Consider the following 19,523-nt stretch of genomic DNA (forward strand, 5'->3'; position numbering starts at 1 on the left):
TCATGAGGCATCAAAGCCAAAGGAACTGAGTCATATTTATAAATGCTATATATATAAGGAATGTAGTTTGAAAACCTACTAAAAAAAACATTAGGCAACAACAAATTCAATCCCTTTTAGACAACTTCCTGGACAAAACGTTCCACTGTAAAAGTGAAGGTGTAAACTTGGCAGTCGAAAATCTTAACAGTATATTTGACCTCTCAGCTTCCCAATCAAGTTTAAAAATCTGAAATAGAAAACCGAAGAAAATGAACAACCAATGACAAATGGTTTGATGAAGAATGCAAAAATCTAAGAAAGAAATTGAGGAACCTGTCCGACCAAAAACACAGAGACTCGGAAAACCTGAGTCTACGCCTTCACTATGGTGAATCACTAAAACAATACAGAAATACACTAAGGAAAAAGAAGGAACTGAATGTCAGAAATCAGCTCAATGTAACTGAAGAATCCATAGACTCTAACCACTTCTGGGAAAATTGGAAAACACTAAACAAACAACAACACACAAAATGATCTATCCAAAATTGAGATGTATGGGTAAACCACTTCTCCAATCTTTTTGGCTCTTGAACAAAGAACAAACAGTAAAAACATATACAAGATCAAATACAAATCTTAGAATCAACTATTAAAGACTACCAGAACCCATTGGATTCTCCAATTGCATTGAATGAACTAAAGGACAAAATTAAAACCCTCCCACCTGAAAAGGCCTGTGATGTTGATGGTATCCTCAATGAAATGATCAAATATACAGAAAACAAATTCCAACTGGCTATACTAAAAGTCTAACATCATTCTCAGCTCTGGCATCTTCCCCAATATTTGGAACCAAGGACTGATCACCCCAATCCACATAAGTGGAGACAAAATTGACACCAATAACTACCATGGGAAATGCATCAACAGCAACCTTGGGAAAATCCTATGCATTATCATTAACAGCAGACTTGTACATTTCCTCAGTGAAAACAATGTACTGAGCAGATATCAGATTGGCTTGTTAACAAATTATCGTACAACAGACCACGTATTCACTGACAGTAAATCTCTGTAAGACCAAAATTATGGTGTTCCAAAAAAGGTCCACTCACCAGGACCACAAATACAAATTCCATCTAGACACCGTTGACCTAGAGCACACAAAAAACTATACATACCTTGGCCTAAACATTAGCGCCACAGGTAACTTCCACAAAGCTGTGAACAATCTTAGAGACGAGGCAAGAAGAGCATTCTATGCAATCAAAAGGAACATAAAATTCAACATACCAATTAGGATCTGGCTAAAAGTACTTGAATCAGTTATACAACCCATTGCCCTTTATGGTTGTGAGGTCTGGGGTTCGCTCACCAAGAGTCCCTGGTCCTGGAGCTCTGTTCACAAACACCAACAGAACCCACAGAGCTCCAGGATAGCAACACAATTAGACCCAACCAAATTATGAGAAAACTAAAAGATAATTACTTGACACATTGGAAAGAATTAACAAAAAAACTGAACAAACTTGAATGCAATTTGGCCCTAAACAGAGAGTACACAGTGGCAGAATACCTGACCACTGTGACCTAGCCAAACTTAAGGAAAGTGTTGACTATGTTAAGTTCCTCGGCGTACACATCACGGACAAACTGAATTGGTCCACCCACACAGACAGCGTCGTGAAGAAGGCGCAATAGCGCCTCTTAAAATTCAGGAGGCTGAAGAAATTTGGTTTGTCACCAAAAGCACTCACAAACTTCTACAGATGCACAATCGAGAGCATCCTGTTGGGCTGTATCACCGCCTGGTACGGCAACTGCTCCGCCCATAACTGTAAGGCTCTCCAGAGGGTAGTGAGGTCTGCACAACGTATCACCGGGGGCAAACTACCTGCCCTCCAGGACACCTACACCACCAGATGTCACAGGAAGGCAATAAAGATTATCAAGGACAACAACCACCCGAGCCACTGCCTGTTCACCCCGCTATCATCCAGAAGGCGAGGTCAGTACAGGTGCATCAATGCTGGGACTGAGAGTGGCTGCTGCCAACACACTAACTCAACTCCAGCCACTTTAAAAATGGGAATTGATGAAAATTGATGTAAAATATATCACTAGCCACTTTAAACAATGCTACTTAATATAATGTTTACATACCCTACATTATTCATCTAATATGTATATACTGTACTCTATCATCTACTGCATCTTTATGTAATACATGTATCACTAGCCACTTTAAACTATGCCACTTTGTTTACATACCCTACATTACTCATCTCATATGTATATACTGTACTCGATACCATCTACTGCATCTTGCCTATGCCGTTTTGTACCATCACTCATTCATATATCTTTATGTACATATTATTTATCCCTTTACTCTTATGTGTATAAGGTAGTAGTTTTGGAATTCTTAGGTTTGATTAGTCGTTGGTTATTACTGCATTGTCGGAACTAGAAGCACAAGCATTTCTCTACACTCGCATTAACATCTGCTAACCATGTGTATGTGACAAATACATTTGATTTGACTCAGTGAGCATAGCCTTGCTATTGAGAAAGACCACCATAGGCAGACATGGCTCTCAAGAGAAGACAGGTTATGTGCACACTGCCCACAAAATGAGGTGGAAACTGAGCTGCACTTTCTAACCTCCTGCCCAATGTATGACCACATTAGAGACATATCAGATTACACAAATCCACAAAGAATTTGAAAACAAACCGAATTTTGATAAACTCCCATATCTACTGGGTGAAATACCACAATGTGCCATCCCAGCATCGAGATTTGTGAGCTGTTGCCACAAGAAAAGGTCAACCAGTAAAGAACAAACACTGTTGTAAATACAACCCATATTTATGTTTATTTATTTCCCTTTTGTATTTTAACCATTTGTACATCATTACAACACTGTATATAAACAGTACATAATATGACATTTGTAATGTCTTTATTATTTTGGAACTTCTGTGAGTGTAATGTTTACTGTTCATTTTTATTGTTTCGTTCACTTTTCTATATTATCTAATTCACTTGCTTTGTCAATGTTAACACATGTTTCCTATGACAATAAAGCCCCTTGAATTGAATTGGAGTCTATCTGTATATCTGTATATCTGTCTCACTTTCCTCTCAAATGTAGTATTCACACACTTACCTTTTGACTTTCAGTTGACCACATTTTCTGTGTCTTTGAGCGAGTGTCTCCACACAGACCTGACTAGAAGATTATTTTGGGTTTGTGACCAATGTGTGTGTTTATGGGTGTGTGTGTTTTTTTGTGTGCTGTCACGCGTTGCCTGCCAGGTATTGTCTTCCCTCACTGCAGTGCAGAGTGTGAAATGAGTTCTGTCACTGCAGTGTCAAGCCAATGTGTCAGCTATCACACAGGCGTAACATTGCTCTGACATGGGAGAGGCAAGTTTGAGACACTGGGAAAATGTGTGTGTGTGTGTGTGTGTGTACAGGAAGAACAATGTCATTGTGACATGAGATAGATAGATATGAGAATACAGAAAATGTAATATGTAAAACTTACCTGTACTGGAACACAACAGAAGATGATTCTAGGGATTTTTTAAATTTAAATTTTAGTTTCTCTCCTCTCCTTCTTCTCCTAGTCTACTTTCCTTCCCTCCGCTCATTTAGTTTCTCAGCAAGAGCGACATCGTTGATATATATAGAGAAAAGAGTCGGCCCGAGAATTGAACCCTGTGGTACCCCCATAGAGACTGGCCAGAGGTCCGGACAGTCCCTCCGATTTGACACACTGAACTCTGTCTGAGAAGTAGTTGGTGAACCAGGCGAGGCAGTCATTTGAGAAACCAAGGCTGTTGAGTTGATTGAGCTACCAATAAGATTGGGGCAGTAGTGTTAGACTGATTACAACATGTTGTTAGAACTAGACCAGTTTAGCATTTACAAAAAAAGCAGTCTTTTTTTGCAAATCCAATTGCTTTCAAACAACAACCCTAGCTAATGCCATGGAAACTAGAGTATTTAACCCAACAACCCTAGCTAATGCAATGGAAACTAGGGTATTCAACCCAACAACCCTAGCTAATGCCATGGAAACTAGAGTATTCAACCCAACAACCCTAATTAATCCCATAGAAACTAGAGTATTCAACCAAACAACCCTTGCTAAAGCCATGGAAACTAGAGTATTCAACCCAACAACCCGAGCTAATGCCATGGAAACTAGAGTATTCAACCCAACAACCTTAGCTAATGCCATGGAAACTAGAGTATTTAACCCAACAACCCTAGCTAATGCCATGGAAACTAGAGTATTTAACCCAACAAACCTAGCTAATGACATTGAAACTAGAGTATTTAACCCAACAACCCTAGCTAATGCCATGGAAACTAGAGTATTTTACCCAACAACCCTAGCTAATGCCATGGAAACGAGAGTATTTAACCCAACAACCCTAGCTAATGCCATGGAAACGAGAGTATTTAACCCAACAACCCTAGCTAATGCCATGGAATCTACAGTATCCACTACAACTGATGAAGTAATAGAAAGAGTATAAGAAAGAACGGTTCCTATACCTTTGCTGTTTCCGTCAGGACCTCTTAGCACGGTGCACTCCTCGATGGCACCGTAGGGCTCAAAGAGGCGATACACGTCCTCCTCAGTCTGCTGCTTATTCAGCATCCCCACAAACAGCTTCCTGTCCTCTGGAGGGACAACAGGAAGGACAGTATGTTTAGAGTCCCAGCCATACATACTGTAGTCTGTACTGTATATTATAAGAAGCAGAGGACAGGAAAAAAGGAGAGAATGAAAGGAGACTAAGAGACGGAAGGAGAGGAGAGAAACAATATGAGAGGAGGGAAGGAAAGGAGACTAGGAGACGGAAGGAGAGGAGAGAAACTAGATGAGAGGAGGGAAGGAAAGGAAAGGAAAGGAGACTAGAAGATGGAAGGAGAGGAGATAAACTAGATGAGCAAAGGGAAGGAAAGGAAACTAGGAGGAGAAAGGAGAGGATAGAAACTAGATGAGAGGAGGGAAGGAAAGGAGACTAGTAGAAGGAAGGAGAGGAGAGAAACTAGATGAGGAGGGAAGGAAAGTAAACTAGGTGAAGAAGGAGTGGAGAGAAACTAGATGAGCGGAGGGAAGGAAAGGAGAAGGAGATATGGGAGGAAGGAAGGGAGAGTCAGAAACTGAAGGGTACAGGGACCCAGTGTATTTGTTTGCTCTATCGCAGCAGCAATAGAGCAAGACTGCTCTCTGTAAAGCTTTATACTGTCACAGGGTTATAGGCTAGAGGGCTGCCTGCCTACCACAGCCTGTGTTGCTATACACGCACACGCACGCACACACACACACACACATTTATACATAGACCACACACACACACACACACACACACACACACACACACACACACACACACACACACACACACACACACACACACACACACACACACACACACACACACACACACACACACACACATTTATACATAGACTATACACACACACACATATATATACATAGACCACACACACGCACGCACACACACACACACATTCATACATAGACTATACACACACACACACATATATATACATAGACCACACACACACACACACACACACACACACACACACACACACACACACACACACACACACACACACACACACACACACACACACACACACACACACACACACACACACACACACACACACACACACACGCGCACACACACACACACATTTATACATAGACTATACACACACACATATTTATACATAGACTATACACACACACACATATATATACATAGACCACACACACACACACACACACACACACACACACACACACACACACACACACACACACACACACACACACACACACACACACACACACACACACACACACACACACACACACATTTATACATAGAGACTATACACACATATATATACATAGACCACACACACACACACACACACACACACACACACACACACACACACACACACACACACACACACACACACACACACACACACACACACACACACACACACACACACACACACACACACATTCATTAACTTTCATATTTATTCAGTGGATACACCCAACATTTGGAATGTTTGGAAGTCACGTGTGTGTGTTTGGTGTGTTGGGGGTCGAAGGGTATTTGTCTCTGGTGAAGGGGGGCGGTGGGAGTCGGTGTGTGTGTGGTAGGAGATGGGGGTTGGAATAGGGGGACATGAAAGAGGAAGCATGTTGCAATGCTGTGCTTTGTGCTTTTCTGATGACTTCAGGGATCCGTGTTATCAGACACACAGAAAGAAATAGGCTGGCACATTAAAGTTTGAAGTGAGAACAAGCTCACACACACACACACACACACACACACACACACACACACACACACACACACACACACACACACACACACACACACACACACACACACACACACACACACACACACACACACACACACACACACACACTAGTGTGACATCTTCCGTCATCTCACTCCTATGCTGCTATCAGCACCCATGCTGATTTCACTGAATTCATAAATCAGACTCTATAGGGAGAAGCATTGACACACACACATACTGGTTGTGGCAGTGTGTTGCATCAGGAGTGTGAACTGTGAAGCTGACACATACACACCCAGTGTCATGTTTTGCATCAGTAATGTAAATTACACTGAGGGTCTATGTGATCAGACCAGAGTAGAGAGCTACTGGAGACAAGTCTCTCACTTGGGCTCCCGAGTGGCGCAGCGGTCTAAGGCACTGCATGTCCATGCTAGAGGCATCACTACAGACACCCTGGTTTGAATCCAGGCTGTATCACAACCGGCCGTAATTGGGAGTCCCATAGGGTGGTGCACAATTGATCCAGCATCGTCCGGGTTTGGCCGGTGTAGGCCGCCATTGTAAATAAGAATTTGTTCTTAACTGACTTGCCTAGTTAAATAAATAAAATAAAACAACAAGTCTTCAAATCTATTACAGATCGGAGGATCAGTCTCTCTGTCTCCTACAAAGATGTCAACTCTATTACAGATCGGAGGATCAGTCTCTCTGTCTCCTACAAAGATGTCAACTCTATTACAGATCCGAGGATCAGTCTCTCTGTCTCCTACAAAGATGTCAACTCTATTACAGATCCGAGGATCAGTCTCTCTGTCTCCTACAAAGATGTCAACTCTATTACAGATCCGAGGATCAGTCTCTCTGTCTCCTACAAAGATGTCAACTCTATTACATATCCGAGGATCAGTCTCTCTGTCTCCTACAAAGATGTCAACTCTATTACAGATCCGAGGATCAGTCTCTCTGTCTCCTACAAAGATGTCAACTCTATTACAGATCCGAGGATCAGTCTCTCTGTCTCCTACAAAGATGTCAACTCTATTACAGATCCGAGGATCAGTCTCTCTGTCTCCTACAAAGATGTCAACTCTATTACAGATCCGAGGATCAGTCTCTCTGTCTCCTACAAAGATGTCAACTCTATTACAGATCCGAGGATCAGTCTCTCCGATCTGTAATAGAGTTGACAGTAAGCAGGATACTCTACAATAAACATACTGTATGCAGTTAACAGGATACTCTACGATAAACATACTGTATGCAGTTAACAGGATACTCTACGATAAACATACTGCATGCAGTTAACAGGATACTCTACGATAAACATACTGTATGCAGTTAACAGGATACTCTACGATAAACATACGGTATGTAGTTAACAGGATACTCTACGATAAACATACTGTATGCAGTAAGTAGGATACTCTACAATAAACATACTGTATGCAGTAAGCAGGATACTCTACAATAAACATACTGTATGCAGTAAGCAGGATACTCTACAATAAACATACTGTAGAGTATCCTGTTAACTGCATACAGTATGTTTACGATAAACATACTGTATGCAGTAAGTAGGATACTCTACAATAAACATACTGTATGCAGTTAACAGGATACTCTACGATAAACATACTGTATGCAGTTAACAGGATACTCTACAATAAACATACTGTATGCAGTTAACAGGATACTCTACAATAAACATACTGTATGCAGTTAACAGGATACTCTACAATAAACATACTGTATGCAGTAAGCAGGATACTCTACAATAAACATACTGTATGCAGTAAGCAGGATACTCTACAATAAACATACTGTATGCAGTTAACAGGATACTCTACGATAAACATACTGTATGCAGTTAACAGGATACTCTACGATAAACATACTGTATGCAGTTAACAGGATACTCTACGATAAACATACTGTATGCAGTAAGTAGGATACTCTACAATAAACATACTGTCTGCAGTTAACAGGATACTCTACGATAAACATACTGTATGCAGTAAGCAGGATAATATGCCCCTCATCACGCCACTGCAATCATTAACTGCTTCTCATCAATTCATTTATTAAATGCTTTACAGTAAATCCAGGCCCTTGGGGGTCCGGGCAGTGTGTTTGTGTATGTGTGTGTACGTAAGTCTGTGTGTGTGTTTGTGTATGTTCTCGCCCGCTCTGTCCTAGAAACTAAAAACAGACTGTGAGATGCTCCTCTCCCCCACCAGAGCTCAGAGAGCATCAGACGAGTGTAGAGAACAGGATGAAAGATTCATACGTACAATTCAAGTCAGATCCTCCACTCAACCCTCCCTCTATCACCACATTGACACACACACACACACACACACACACACACACACACACACACACACACACACACACACACACACACACACACACACACACACACACACACACACACACACACACACACACACACACACACACACACACACACACATTCAACCCTCCCCCTCTCCTGCTGACTCCCCCCAAAAGCATAATTCAAGTGAGATCTTCCACATTCTAGCCCTCCCTTCCTCATATTCACCCCCCTTCCATTGCCCTACAAAACTTCCCCCTTCACACACACGCAAACACTGTCGACTCCCACTCTCTCCCCAATCACCTTTTATTCATGTGTGTGGGTGTGTATATAAGCTTGCGTGTGTGTGCATGTGTTCAAGTGTGCGTGCGAGTGTATGTGTGTTTTCATCTCCACACCAGGCTTAGGGCCATCTGGTATCAGTGCTGAGGCCAGGGAGAGTAGTCCCTGGTCCAGAGGCCAGGGAGAGTAGTCCCTGGTCCAGAGGCCAGGGAGAGTAGTCCCTGGTCCAGAGGCCAGGGAGAGTAGTCCCTGGTCCAGAGGCCAGGGAGAGTAGTACCTGGTCCAGAGGCCAGGGAGAGTAGTCCCTGGTCCAGAGGCCAGGGAGAGTAGTACCTGGTCCAGAGGCCAGGGAGAGTAGTCCCTGGTCCAGAGGCCAGGGAGAGTAGTCCCTGGTCCAGAGGCCAGGGAGAGTAGTCCCTGGTCCAGAGGCCAGGGAGAGTAGTCCCTGGTCCAGAGGCCAGGGAGAGTAGTCCCTGGTCCAGAGGCCAGGGAGAGTAGTACCTGGTCCAGAGGCCAGGGAGAGTAGTCCCTGGTCCAGAGGCCAGGGAGAGTAGTCCCTGGTCCAGAGGCCAGGGAGAGTAGTCCCTGGTCCAGAGGCCAGGGAGAAACGGATTACGCTGGAGGAGAGAGGGAACCAAACAGGAGCAGAAGAAAATAGCTTCAAAAGGCCTAACCTCCATGAATCTCTCATCTCTCTCATGTCTCTTACAGCAACTGGATGTGATATTAAGTCTGGAAAAACTTCTGGAAAAACTACTGAAAAAACTAGTGTGATGAGTCACCTTATCGGAACCTCAATTGCATTTTCTTGATTCCTTGCTTCCTCTCTCCTCGCCTCCTTAAAATCCATTGGATGAGGTCAGAGATCCCTCCCCTCTTATCCAATGGGAATCAAGAGAGGAATCAAGGAAATGCAGTTGAGATTCTCCACTGAGATCTGTCTGAGCAAACGCCTAGGCATCAGTTCAGTGGGCTAATGCATGCGTTCAGTACATGTAGATAAGGCAGTTAGGCACTATCATGTATGACATGGATACTCAGGTACTGATTAATTAAGGAATAGCTTATGCTAATTCAGAAGTAGTGCGTCAATTTCTCTGCCAAGGAAGATCAAGCATAAACATCTTAAAATCATTATGAAAAGTAGCAGCAAACATCTGAAGTTTGAGTTGCTTGCAGTGCTTGCGTAGATGTGCTATAAGCAACAAACTTCATTCTCAAATACCATCCTGAACATCCCCATAAATGTATCCTGGATTCAAATGTGTTTGGAATGTGTTTGGAGTGTGGGGAACACATCAAAGAGAGATGGGGATGCTGTGTGTGTGTGTATGTGTGTGCGCTTGCATGTATGGGTGTGTGCGTGTGTTTGTGCATGTGTGTGTCTGTGCACGTACGTGCACGTATGTGTGTATGTGTGTTTGTGTTGTGGCCTGAGGCTGGTTGATATCGAAGGGCTGTGGTGTAGCAGTAAACACCTTGCCCTCCATCTCTCTGATGGTGTCGAACCACAGCAGTCTGTCTGCTGCTGACAGGTATTATCAGAACTGTTGAACTTCTTGGGTAAAATAAGTTAGAAAGCTAAGAAACAAGTTCAAAGTTACTTTGCATTGGTGGAGGACGAGTTGCACATGCAAAACAGGTGGTCGAATCACTTTTGTAAGTAGTTCTCTGAATGATCTGAAAATATATGCACACAACCATCTAAAAACCATGGAAACAACCATCTAAAACCATGGAAACAACCATCTAAGACCATGGAAAACAACCTTCTAAGACCATGGAAAACAACCATAAAGACCATGGAAAACAACCATCTAAGACCATGGAAAACAACCATCTAAGATCATGGAAAACCACCATCTAAGACCATGGAAAACAACCATCTAAGACCATTGAAAACAACCATCTAAGATCATGGAAAACAACCATCTAAGACCATGGAAAACAACCATCTAAGACCATGGAAAACAACCATCTAAGACTATGGAAAACAACCATCTAAGACCATGGAAAACAACCATCTAAGACCATGGAAAACCACCATCTAAGACCATGGAAAACCAACCATCTAAGACCATTGAAAACAACCATCTAAGACCATGGAAAACAACCATCTAAGACCATGGAAAACAACCATCTAAAACCATGGAAAACAACCATCTAAGACCATGGAAAACAACCATCTAAGACCATGGAAAGCAACCATCTAAGACCATGGAAAGCAACCATCTAAGACCATGGAAAACAACTATCTAAGACCATGGAAAACAACCATCTAAGACCATGGAAAACAACTATCTAAGACCATGGAAAACAACTATCTAAGACCATGAAAACAACCATCTAAGACCACGGAAACAACCATCTAAGACCATGGAAACAACCATCTAAGACCATGGAAAACAACCATCTAAGACCATGGAAAACAACCATCTAAGACCATGGAAAACAACCATCTAAGACCATGGAAACAACCATCTAAGACCATGGAAAACAACCATCTAAGACCATGGAAAACAACCATAAAGACCATGGAAAACAACCATCTAAGACCATGGAAAACAACCATAAAGACCATGGAAAACAACCATCTAAGACCATGGAAAACAACCATCTAAGACCATGGAAACAACCATCTAAAACCATGGAAACAACCATCTAAGACCATGGAAAGCAACCATCTAAGACCATGGAAAACAACCATCTAAGGCAGGTCACACACTTGTCCCACACTGACCTGATTGCAGCTAGCTTGTCTCTCTGCCGCTGAGCTGGTCTGGTGTCTCGGTTATCAAAGAAGATAATCCTGGAAATAATATGGAAGTTTTCCAGAGATATTGTTGCAAGGAAAAGTTCTCTGCCAGTTTATGCATCCCGCAGGTTTTCTGTGGATTCCCCATTGGATCTGAAAACACCAGCAAGAATAAGAACCCCAACATATGCAAGTAAATTAGTTTAGACCATCTCCTTTCATCTCTCTCCAAAAAGACGCCTTCCCGCCAAATTAGTGCAGTCCAAAAATGATTTTCTGGATGGTGTCTGGGATGAACAGTTCAATAGAAGACTTTATGTCCTGCACATGAGTAACCGCCATCTGCGGCGGTTCTGGTTGCATCCTTATCACATTGGCAGCCATGCGGGGTGACTCATTCCTTGGGCAAGAAGACCATTCAATTTCACAATTATTTGACATCCATATTTCTCCTCCTTCAGGCTGCTGATGAGCTGGTTGTTGACGGGCTGGTCCTGGGGCTGGCTGCTGACGGGCTGGTCCTGGGGCTGGCTGCTGATGGGCTGGTCTTGGGGCTGGCTGCTGATGTGCTGGTCCTGGGGCTGTCTGAGGGTCAATCTCATCCTCTTTTTCCATCTCACTGTCAGACTCCAAATTGACAGAGACATGATCCTCATATTCAGAGATTTCTTCATCAAAGTGGACAGACAATTTTCTTGGTGCTATGTTGAAACAGCAGGCCCAGGGAGGAAGAAGACAGTATGAAGGCACACAGCAAACCTTTTTACTTGTTTTCACCTACACACACACTTTTCTACACTTTTATTACCCTTGGGTCCAGTGGACCCGAACACCACATATGTAATATTAACGTGTAGGGGGGTGCACTGTGTGCACGCAATGAAAATTATTTTACATGTTCTTCACAGAACTGACTTCACATGAAATGAGCTCACCACACAGACAGATAGGAGCAATATTGCTGGAAATTAATTGGCAGATATTGTGTTTAGGTTTAGCTTTTTAAGCCAATAGCGGCTAACCAGCTGTGGGATTAGGTCAATGTTGTACTGATTAGATAGTAGCAGAGAGCTTGTGATGTCAGTTACTTGTGAGATTTGTTTATGACAGTTTTAGATGGAACACATGAAAAATGGCATGTAGACCTACTTCTGAACTGTTTGGCGAGCTACGCATATGTGGGCTGCGAGCTACTGGTAGCTCGGGACATACCTGTTGGAGATCCCTGATCTAGAGAGTGAATGTATCCTGTATCCAAGGTCTCTCCAGTGTTCATGTATAGATAATCACAGTCTCAGAGCTCAGTGGACTAAACTATATTAATCTGCTCTGCTCCTCTCTCCCCCTAATCCCTGATACTGTGGACTCAATGTAAAGAGAGAAGAGACAGACCACATATACACACACACACACACGCACATGCGCGCACACACACACACACACACACACACACACACACACACACACACACACACACACACACACACACACACACACACACACACACACACACACACACACACACACACACACACACACACACACACACACACACACACACACACACACACACACACACACAGGCACACACACAGGCACACACAGGCACATACACACATGCATGAATACACACACTTGCATGAATAAACACACACACGCAGCCACATACAGTTGAAGTCGGAAGTTTACATACACTTAGGTTGGAGTCATTAAAACTTGTTTTTCAACCACTCCACAAATGTATTGTTAAACAAACTATAGTTTTGGCAAGTTGGTTAGGACATCTACTTTATGCATGACACAAGTCATTTTTCCAACAATTGTTTACAGACAGATTATTTCGCTTATAATTCTATTCTATTCTATCTAATATCACAATTCCAGTGGGTCAGAAGTTTACATACACTAAGTAGACTGTGCCTTTGAACAGCTTGGAAAATTCCAGAAAATTATGTCATGGCTTTAGAAGTTCTGATAGGCTAATTGACATCATTTGAGTCAATTGGAGGTGTACCTGTGGATGTATTTCAAGGCCTACCTTCAAACTCAGTGCCTCTTTGCTTGACATCATGGGAAAATCAAAAGAAATCAGCTAAGTAAAAAAAAAATGCAGACCTCCACAAGTCTGGTTCATCCTGGGAGCAATTTCCGAACACCTGAAGGTACCACATTCATCTGTACAAACAATTGTACACACGTATAAACACCATGGGACCATGCAGCCATCATACCGCTCAGGAAGGAGAAGCGTTCTGTCTCCTAGAGATAAGCGTACTGTGGTGTGAAAAGTGCAAATTCATCAAAGAAAAACAGCAAAGCACCTTGTTGAGATGCTTGAGGTAACAGGTACAAAAGTATCTATATCCACAGTCAAACGAGTCCTATATCGACATAACCTGAAAGGCCACTCAGCAAGGAAGAGGCCACTGCTCGAAAACCACAGCATCATGTTGTGGGGGTGCTTTGCTGCAGGAGGGACTGGTGCACTTCACAAAATAGATGGCATCATGAGGGAGTAAAATTATGTGGCTATATTGAAGCAACATCTCAAGACATCAGTCAGGAAGTTAAAGCTTGGTCGCAAATGGGTCTTCCAACTGGACAATGACCCCAAGCATACTTCCAAAGTTGTGGCAAAATGGCTTGAGGACAACAAAGTCAAGGTATTGGAGTGGCCATCACAAACCCTTTTTCATTTTCTTTGTTTCACCTTTATTTAACCAGGTAGGCCAGTTGAGAACAAGTTCTCATTTTCAACTGCGACCTGGCCAAGATTAAGCAAATCGGTGCGACACAAACAACAACACAGAGTTACACATGGAATAAACAAACGTACAATTAAAAAAAAACAAAAAAGTCAATAACACAATAGAAAAAAAGTTTATATACGGTGTGTGCAAATGGCGTGAGGAGGTAGGCAATAAATAGGCCATAGTAGCCAAGTAAATACAATTTCAGCAAATTAACACTAGAGTGATAGATGTGCAGATGATTATGTGCAAGTAGAAATACTGATGTGTAAAAGAGCAAAAAAGTCAATAAAAACAATATGGTGATGAGGTTGGTAGATTGGATGGGCAATTTACAGATGGGCTATGTACAGCTGCAGCGATCGGTCAGCTGCTCAGATAACTGATGTTTAAAGTTAGTGAGGAAGATATAAGTCTCCAACTACAGCGATTTTTGCAATTCGTTCTAATCATTGGCAGCAGAGAACTGGAATGAAAGGTGGCCAAAGGAGGTGTTGGCTTTGGGGATGACCAGTGAGATATGCCTTCTGGAGTGAGTGCTACGGGTGGGTGTTGTTAACGTGACCAGTAAGCTGAGATAGGAGGAGCTTAACCCAGCAAAGACTAATAAATGGCCTGGAGCCAGTGGGTCTGGCGACGAATATGTAGGGAGGGCCAGCCGACTAGAGCATACAGGTCGCAGTGGTGGGTAGTATATGGGGCTTTGGTGACAAAACGGATGGCACTGTGATAGACTGCATCCAGTTTGCTGAGTAGAGTGTGCGAGGCAATTTTGTAAATGACATCGCCAAAATCGAGGATCGGTAGGATAGTCAGTTTTTACAAGGGTATGTTTGGCGGCGTGAGTGAAGGAGGCTTTGTTGCAAAATAGGAAGCCAATTCTATATTTAATTTTGGATTAGAGATGTTTAATTTGAGTCTGGAAGGAGAGTTTACAGTCTAGCCAGACACCTAGGTATTTGTAGTTGTCCACATATTCTATGTCAGAACGGTCCAGAGTAGTGATGCTAGTCGGGCAGGCGGGTGCGGGCAGCGAACGGTTGAAAAGCATGCATTTGGATTTACTAGCGTTTAAGAGCAGTTGGAGGCCACGGAAGGAGTGTTGTATGGCGTTGAAGCTCATTTGAAGGTTTATTAACAGAGTGTCCAAAGAAGTGCCAGATGTATACAGAATGGTGTCGTCTCCGTAGAGGTGGATCAGGGAATCACCTGCAGCAAGAGCGCCATTGTTGATATATACAGAGAAAAGAGTCGGCCCCGAGAATTGAACCCTGTTGTACCTACATAGATACTGCCAGAGGTTCGGACAACAGGCCCTCCGATTTGACACACTGAACTCTATCTGAGAAGTAGTTGGTGAACCAGGCGAGGTAGTCATTTGAGAAACCAAGGCTGTTGAGTCTGCCGATAAGAATACGGTGATTGACAGAGTCGAAAGCCTTGGCCATGTCGATGAAGACGGCTGCACAGTACTGTCTGTTATCGATGGCAGTTATGATATTGCTTGGTCAGTGATCTGTTTATTAACTTGGCTTTCGAAGACTTTAGAAAGGCAGGGCAGGATAGATATAGGTCTTCAACAGTTTCGGTCTAGAGTGTCACCCCCTTTGAAGAGAGGGATGACCGCGGCAGCTTTCCAATCTTTAGGGATCTCAGACAATAAGAAGGAGATGTTGAAGAGACTGGTAATAGGGGTTGCAACAATGGCGCCGGATAATTTTAGAAAGAGAGGGTCTAGCCAAGCTGATTTGTACGGGTCCAGGTTTTGCAGCTCTTTCAGAACATCTGCTCTCTGGATTTGGGTGAAGGAGAAGCTGGGGAGGCTTGGGCCGGGGGGTGCGGAGCTGTTGGCTGGGATTGGGGTAGCCAGGAGGAAAGCATGGCCTGCTGTAGAGAAATGCTTATTGAAATTCTCGATTATCGTGGATTAATCGGTGGTGACTTTCCTAGACTGGGAGGAGGAAACATTGACTTTACAGTGTCCCAAAACGTTTTGGAGTTAGAGCTGGAGTGGCCTAGCCAGTCTCCAGATCTCAACCCCATAGAAAGTATTTTGAGGGAGTTGAAAGTCCGTGTTGCCCAGGAACAGCCCCAAAACATCACTGCTCTAGAGGAGATCTGCATGGAGGAATGGGCCAAAATACCAGCAACAGTGTGTGATAACTTTGTGAAGATTTACAGAAAACGTTTCACCTCTGTCATTGCCAACAAAGGGTATATAACAAAGTATTGAGATAAACTTTTGTTATTGACCAAATACTTATTTTCTTATTTGCAAATAAATTCATTAAAAATCCTACAGTGTGATTTTCTGGATGTTGTTTCTAATTTTGTCTGTCATAGTTGATGTGTACCTATGATGAAAATTACAGGCCTCTCTCATCTTTTTAAGTGGGAGAACTTGCACAATTGGTGGCTGACTAAATACTTTTTTGCCCCACTGTATATTCCTAGAGCCATGTGTGTGTGTGTCCATGTGTGTGTGTGTGTGTCCATGTGTGCACATGCATTCTGATGTTCATGCTACAATTATGTCATCCACTCGATTTGGCCCAGTACAGAGTGTGTGTACTGTATGTGTGTTTGTGTGTGAGCTTTCGAATGTCCTTTTGTGTGTGCTCATGTATGGTGGGATTCACAAGGCCCCTCTGAGCCAGAATAGCCTCTCCTGTTTGTGAGAGAAGAAGTGATGTTGTCATACTGGATAACTGTTGGATGGAGGGAGAGAGATAAGAACAGAGGGAGGGAGGGAGGGAGGGAGGGAGGGAGGGAGGGAGGGAGGGAGGGAGGGAGGGGGAGGGAGGGAGGGAGGGAGGGAGGGAGGGAGGGAGGGAGGGGAGAGAAAGCAGGAGGGGGACAGAGAGAGAGAGGGAGGGAGAGAGATAAATAGAGAGACAAAGGGGAGGGAGAATTCTGCCAAAATATCCTCTGTGTATAACGTAAAACCCCAAATAATGCATGCAGAGCAGAATTAGGACGATACCCGCTAATTATAAGATTCCAGAAAAGTGCTGTTAAATTCTACAACCACCTAAAAGGAAGCAATTCCCAAACCTTCCATAACAAAGCCATCACCTACAGAGAGATTAACCTTGAAAAGAGCCCCCTAAGCAAGTTGGTTCTGGGTCTCTGTTCACAAACAAACAGACTTCACAGAGCCCCAGGACAGCAACATAATTATACCCAACCAAATCATGCGAAAACAAAACGATAATTTACAAAATAACTGGGCAAACTAGAATGCTCTTTGGCCCTAAACAGAGTACACCGTGGCAGAATACTTGACCACTGAGACTGACCCAAACGTAAGGAAAGCTTTGTCTATGTTCAGACACAGAGAGCATAGCCTTGCTATTGAGAAAGTAGGTAGACCTAGCTCTCAAGAGAAGACAGGCTATGTGCACACTGCCCACAAAATGAAGTGGAGACTGAGCTGCACTTCCTAACCTCCTGACTAATGTATGACCATATTAGAGATACATATTTCCTTTAGATTACACCGATCCACAAATAATTCAAAAACAAACCCAATGTTGATTAACTCTCATATCTACTGGGTGAAATACCACTCATTATTCTTTTGGAACTTTTGTGAGTGTAATGTTTACTGTTAAATGTTATTGTTTTTTCCACTTTTGTTTATTATCTACTTCATTTGCTTTGGCAATGTTAACATATGTGCGCCATGCCAATAAAGCCCTTAAATTTAATTCAATTTAATTGCCATACATATAATTAATTGCCATACATATAAATATACAGATGCAGATCTGAATCAGGTTAGCATAGAAAATGTGTTCCATTCACTCCAGGGCCCGTATTCACAAAGTGTCTAGATCAGCACTCCCATGCTGAGACACTTTGTGAATAGATACAGGGCCTGGACTACATATCATTGTGTGGTGGGGGTGAACACAGAACAGATTACACCGATCCACAAAGAATTCAAAAACAAACCCAATGTTGATTAACTCTCATATCTACTGGGTGAAATACCACGGTGTGCCATCACAGCAGCAAGATTTGTGACCTGTTGCCACAAGAAAAGGGCAACCAGTGAAGAACAAGCACCATGGTAAATACAACCCATATTTATGTTAATCTATTTTCCCTTTTGTATTTTGTAGCTATTTACAGATAATATGACATTTGAAATGTCATTATTCTTTTGGAACTTTTGTGAGTGTAATGTTTACTGTTAAATGTTATTGTTTTTTCCACTTTTGTTTATTATCTACTTCATTTGCTTTGGCAATGTTAACATATGTGCCCCATGCCAATAAAGCCCTTAAATTTAATTCAATTTAATTGAGAGAGAAAGAGAGAGAGAGAGAGAGAGAGAGTGGAGAGGGGAGAGGGAGAGGGAGAGTGGAGAGGGAGAGAGAGAGAGGGAGAGAGAGAGAGAGAGAGAGAGAGAGAGAGAGAGAGAGAGAGGGAGAGGGAGAGGGAGAGGGAGAGGGAGAGGGAGAGTGGAGAGGGAGAGGGAGGGGGAGGAGGAGGGGTATAGTTATAACAGTGTCTAGACCAGATCCATATACTACATATGTGGATTCAGGAGTTAGCGAGGTAACTCTGGTCAACTCCCTCCCAGATTCCCTCTCGCAAAGATTTCATCATCATCCCTGTCATTTGAGGAAGACGACTGATTTTTTTTGTATGTAAAAAAATGGTATGTTAAAACAACTATCACGTTTAGTAAGGACAGATGCATTTGAAATGTAACACACAGTAAAACTTGTGTATATGTTAAAATCTAGTGATAGGAGGGAAAAAGCTGCTTGTGCATTGATAAGCACACCAAAGACGACATTAACATATACTAATGAAATAATGACAGCACTTCAACAAGCCATTTCACACCATAGCCTGCTGAATTAGCAAGATCATTTGTCTTTCATTTTGAGTTTGGCACACATGAAAAGGTGGCACTGACTTGCCTGTGGATTATTGGTTCAGCATTGTCTCAATGAAGAGTTCGGTGTACGACTAGCCATGTGCGACATGCACGCACAGTTAAAAGCC

General features: G+C 42.8%; 1 protein-coding gene across 2 annotated transcripts in view; it reads right to left on the reverse strand.

Annotated features, from left to right (window-relative positions):
• The window catches only part of LOC118402495 (CUGBP Elav-like family member 5), an 81,101-nt gene that overhangs the window by 29,229 nt on the left and 32,349 nt on the right, over positions 1-19,523 (reverse strand). For both annotated transcript variants that reach the window (XM_052476453.1, XM_052476452.1), the window contains exon 4: positions 4,559-4,687. In XM_052476453.1, the coding sequence (XP_052332413.1) occupies positions 4,559-4,687 (129 nt within the window). The remainder of the gene's footprint in view (positions 1-4,558; positions 4,688-19,523) is intronic.

Source organism: Oncorhynchus keta, chromosome 23 (assembly GCF_023373465.1).
Source record: "Oncorhynchus keta strain PuntledgeMale-10-30-2019 chromosome 23, Oket_V2, whole genome shotgun sequence".
Lineage (NCBI taxonomy): Eukaryota > Metazoa > Chordata > Actinopteri > Salmoniformes > Salmonidae > Oncorhynchus > Oncorhynchus keta.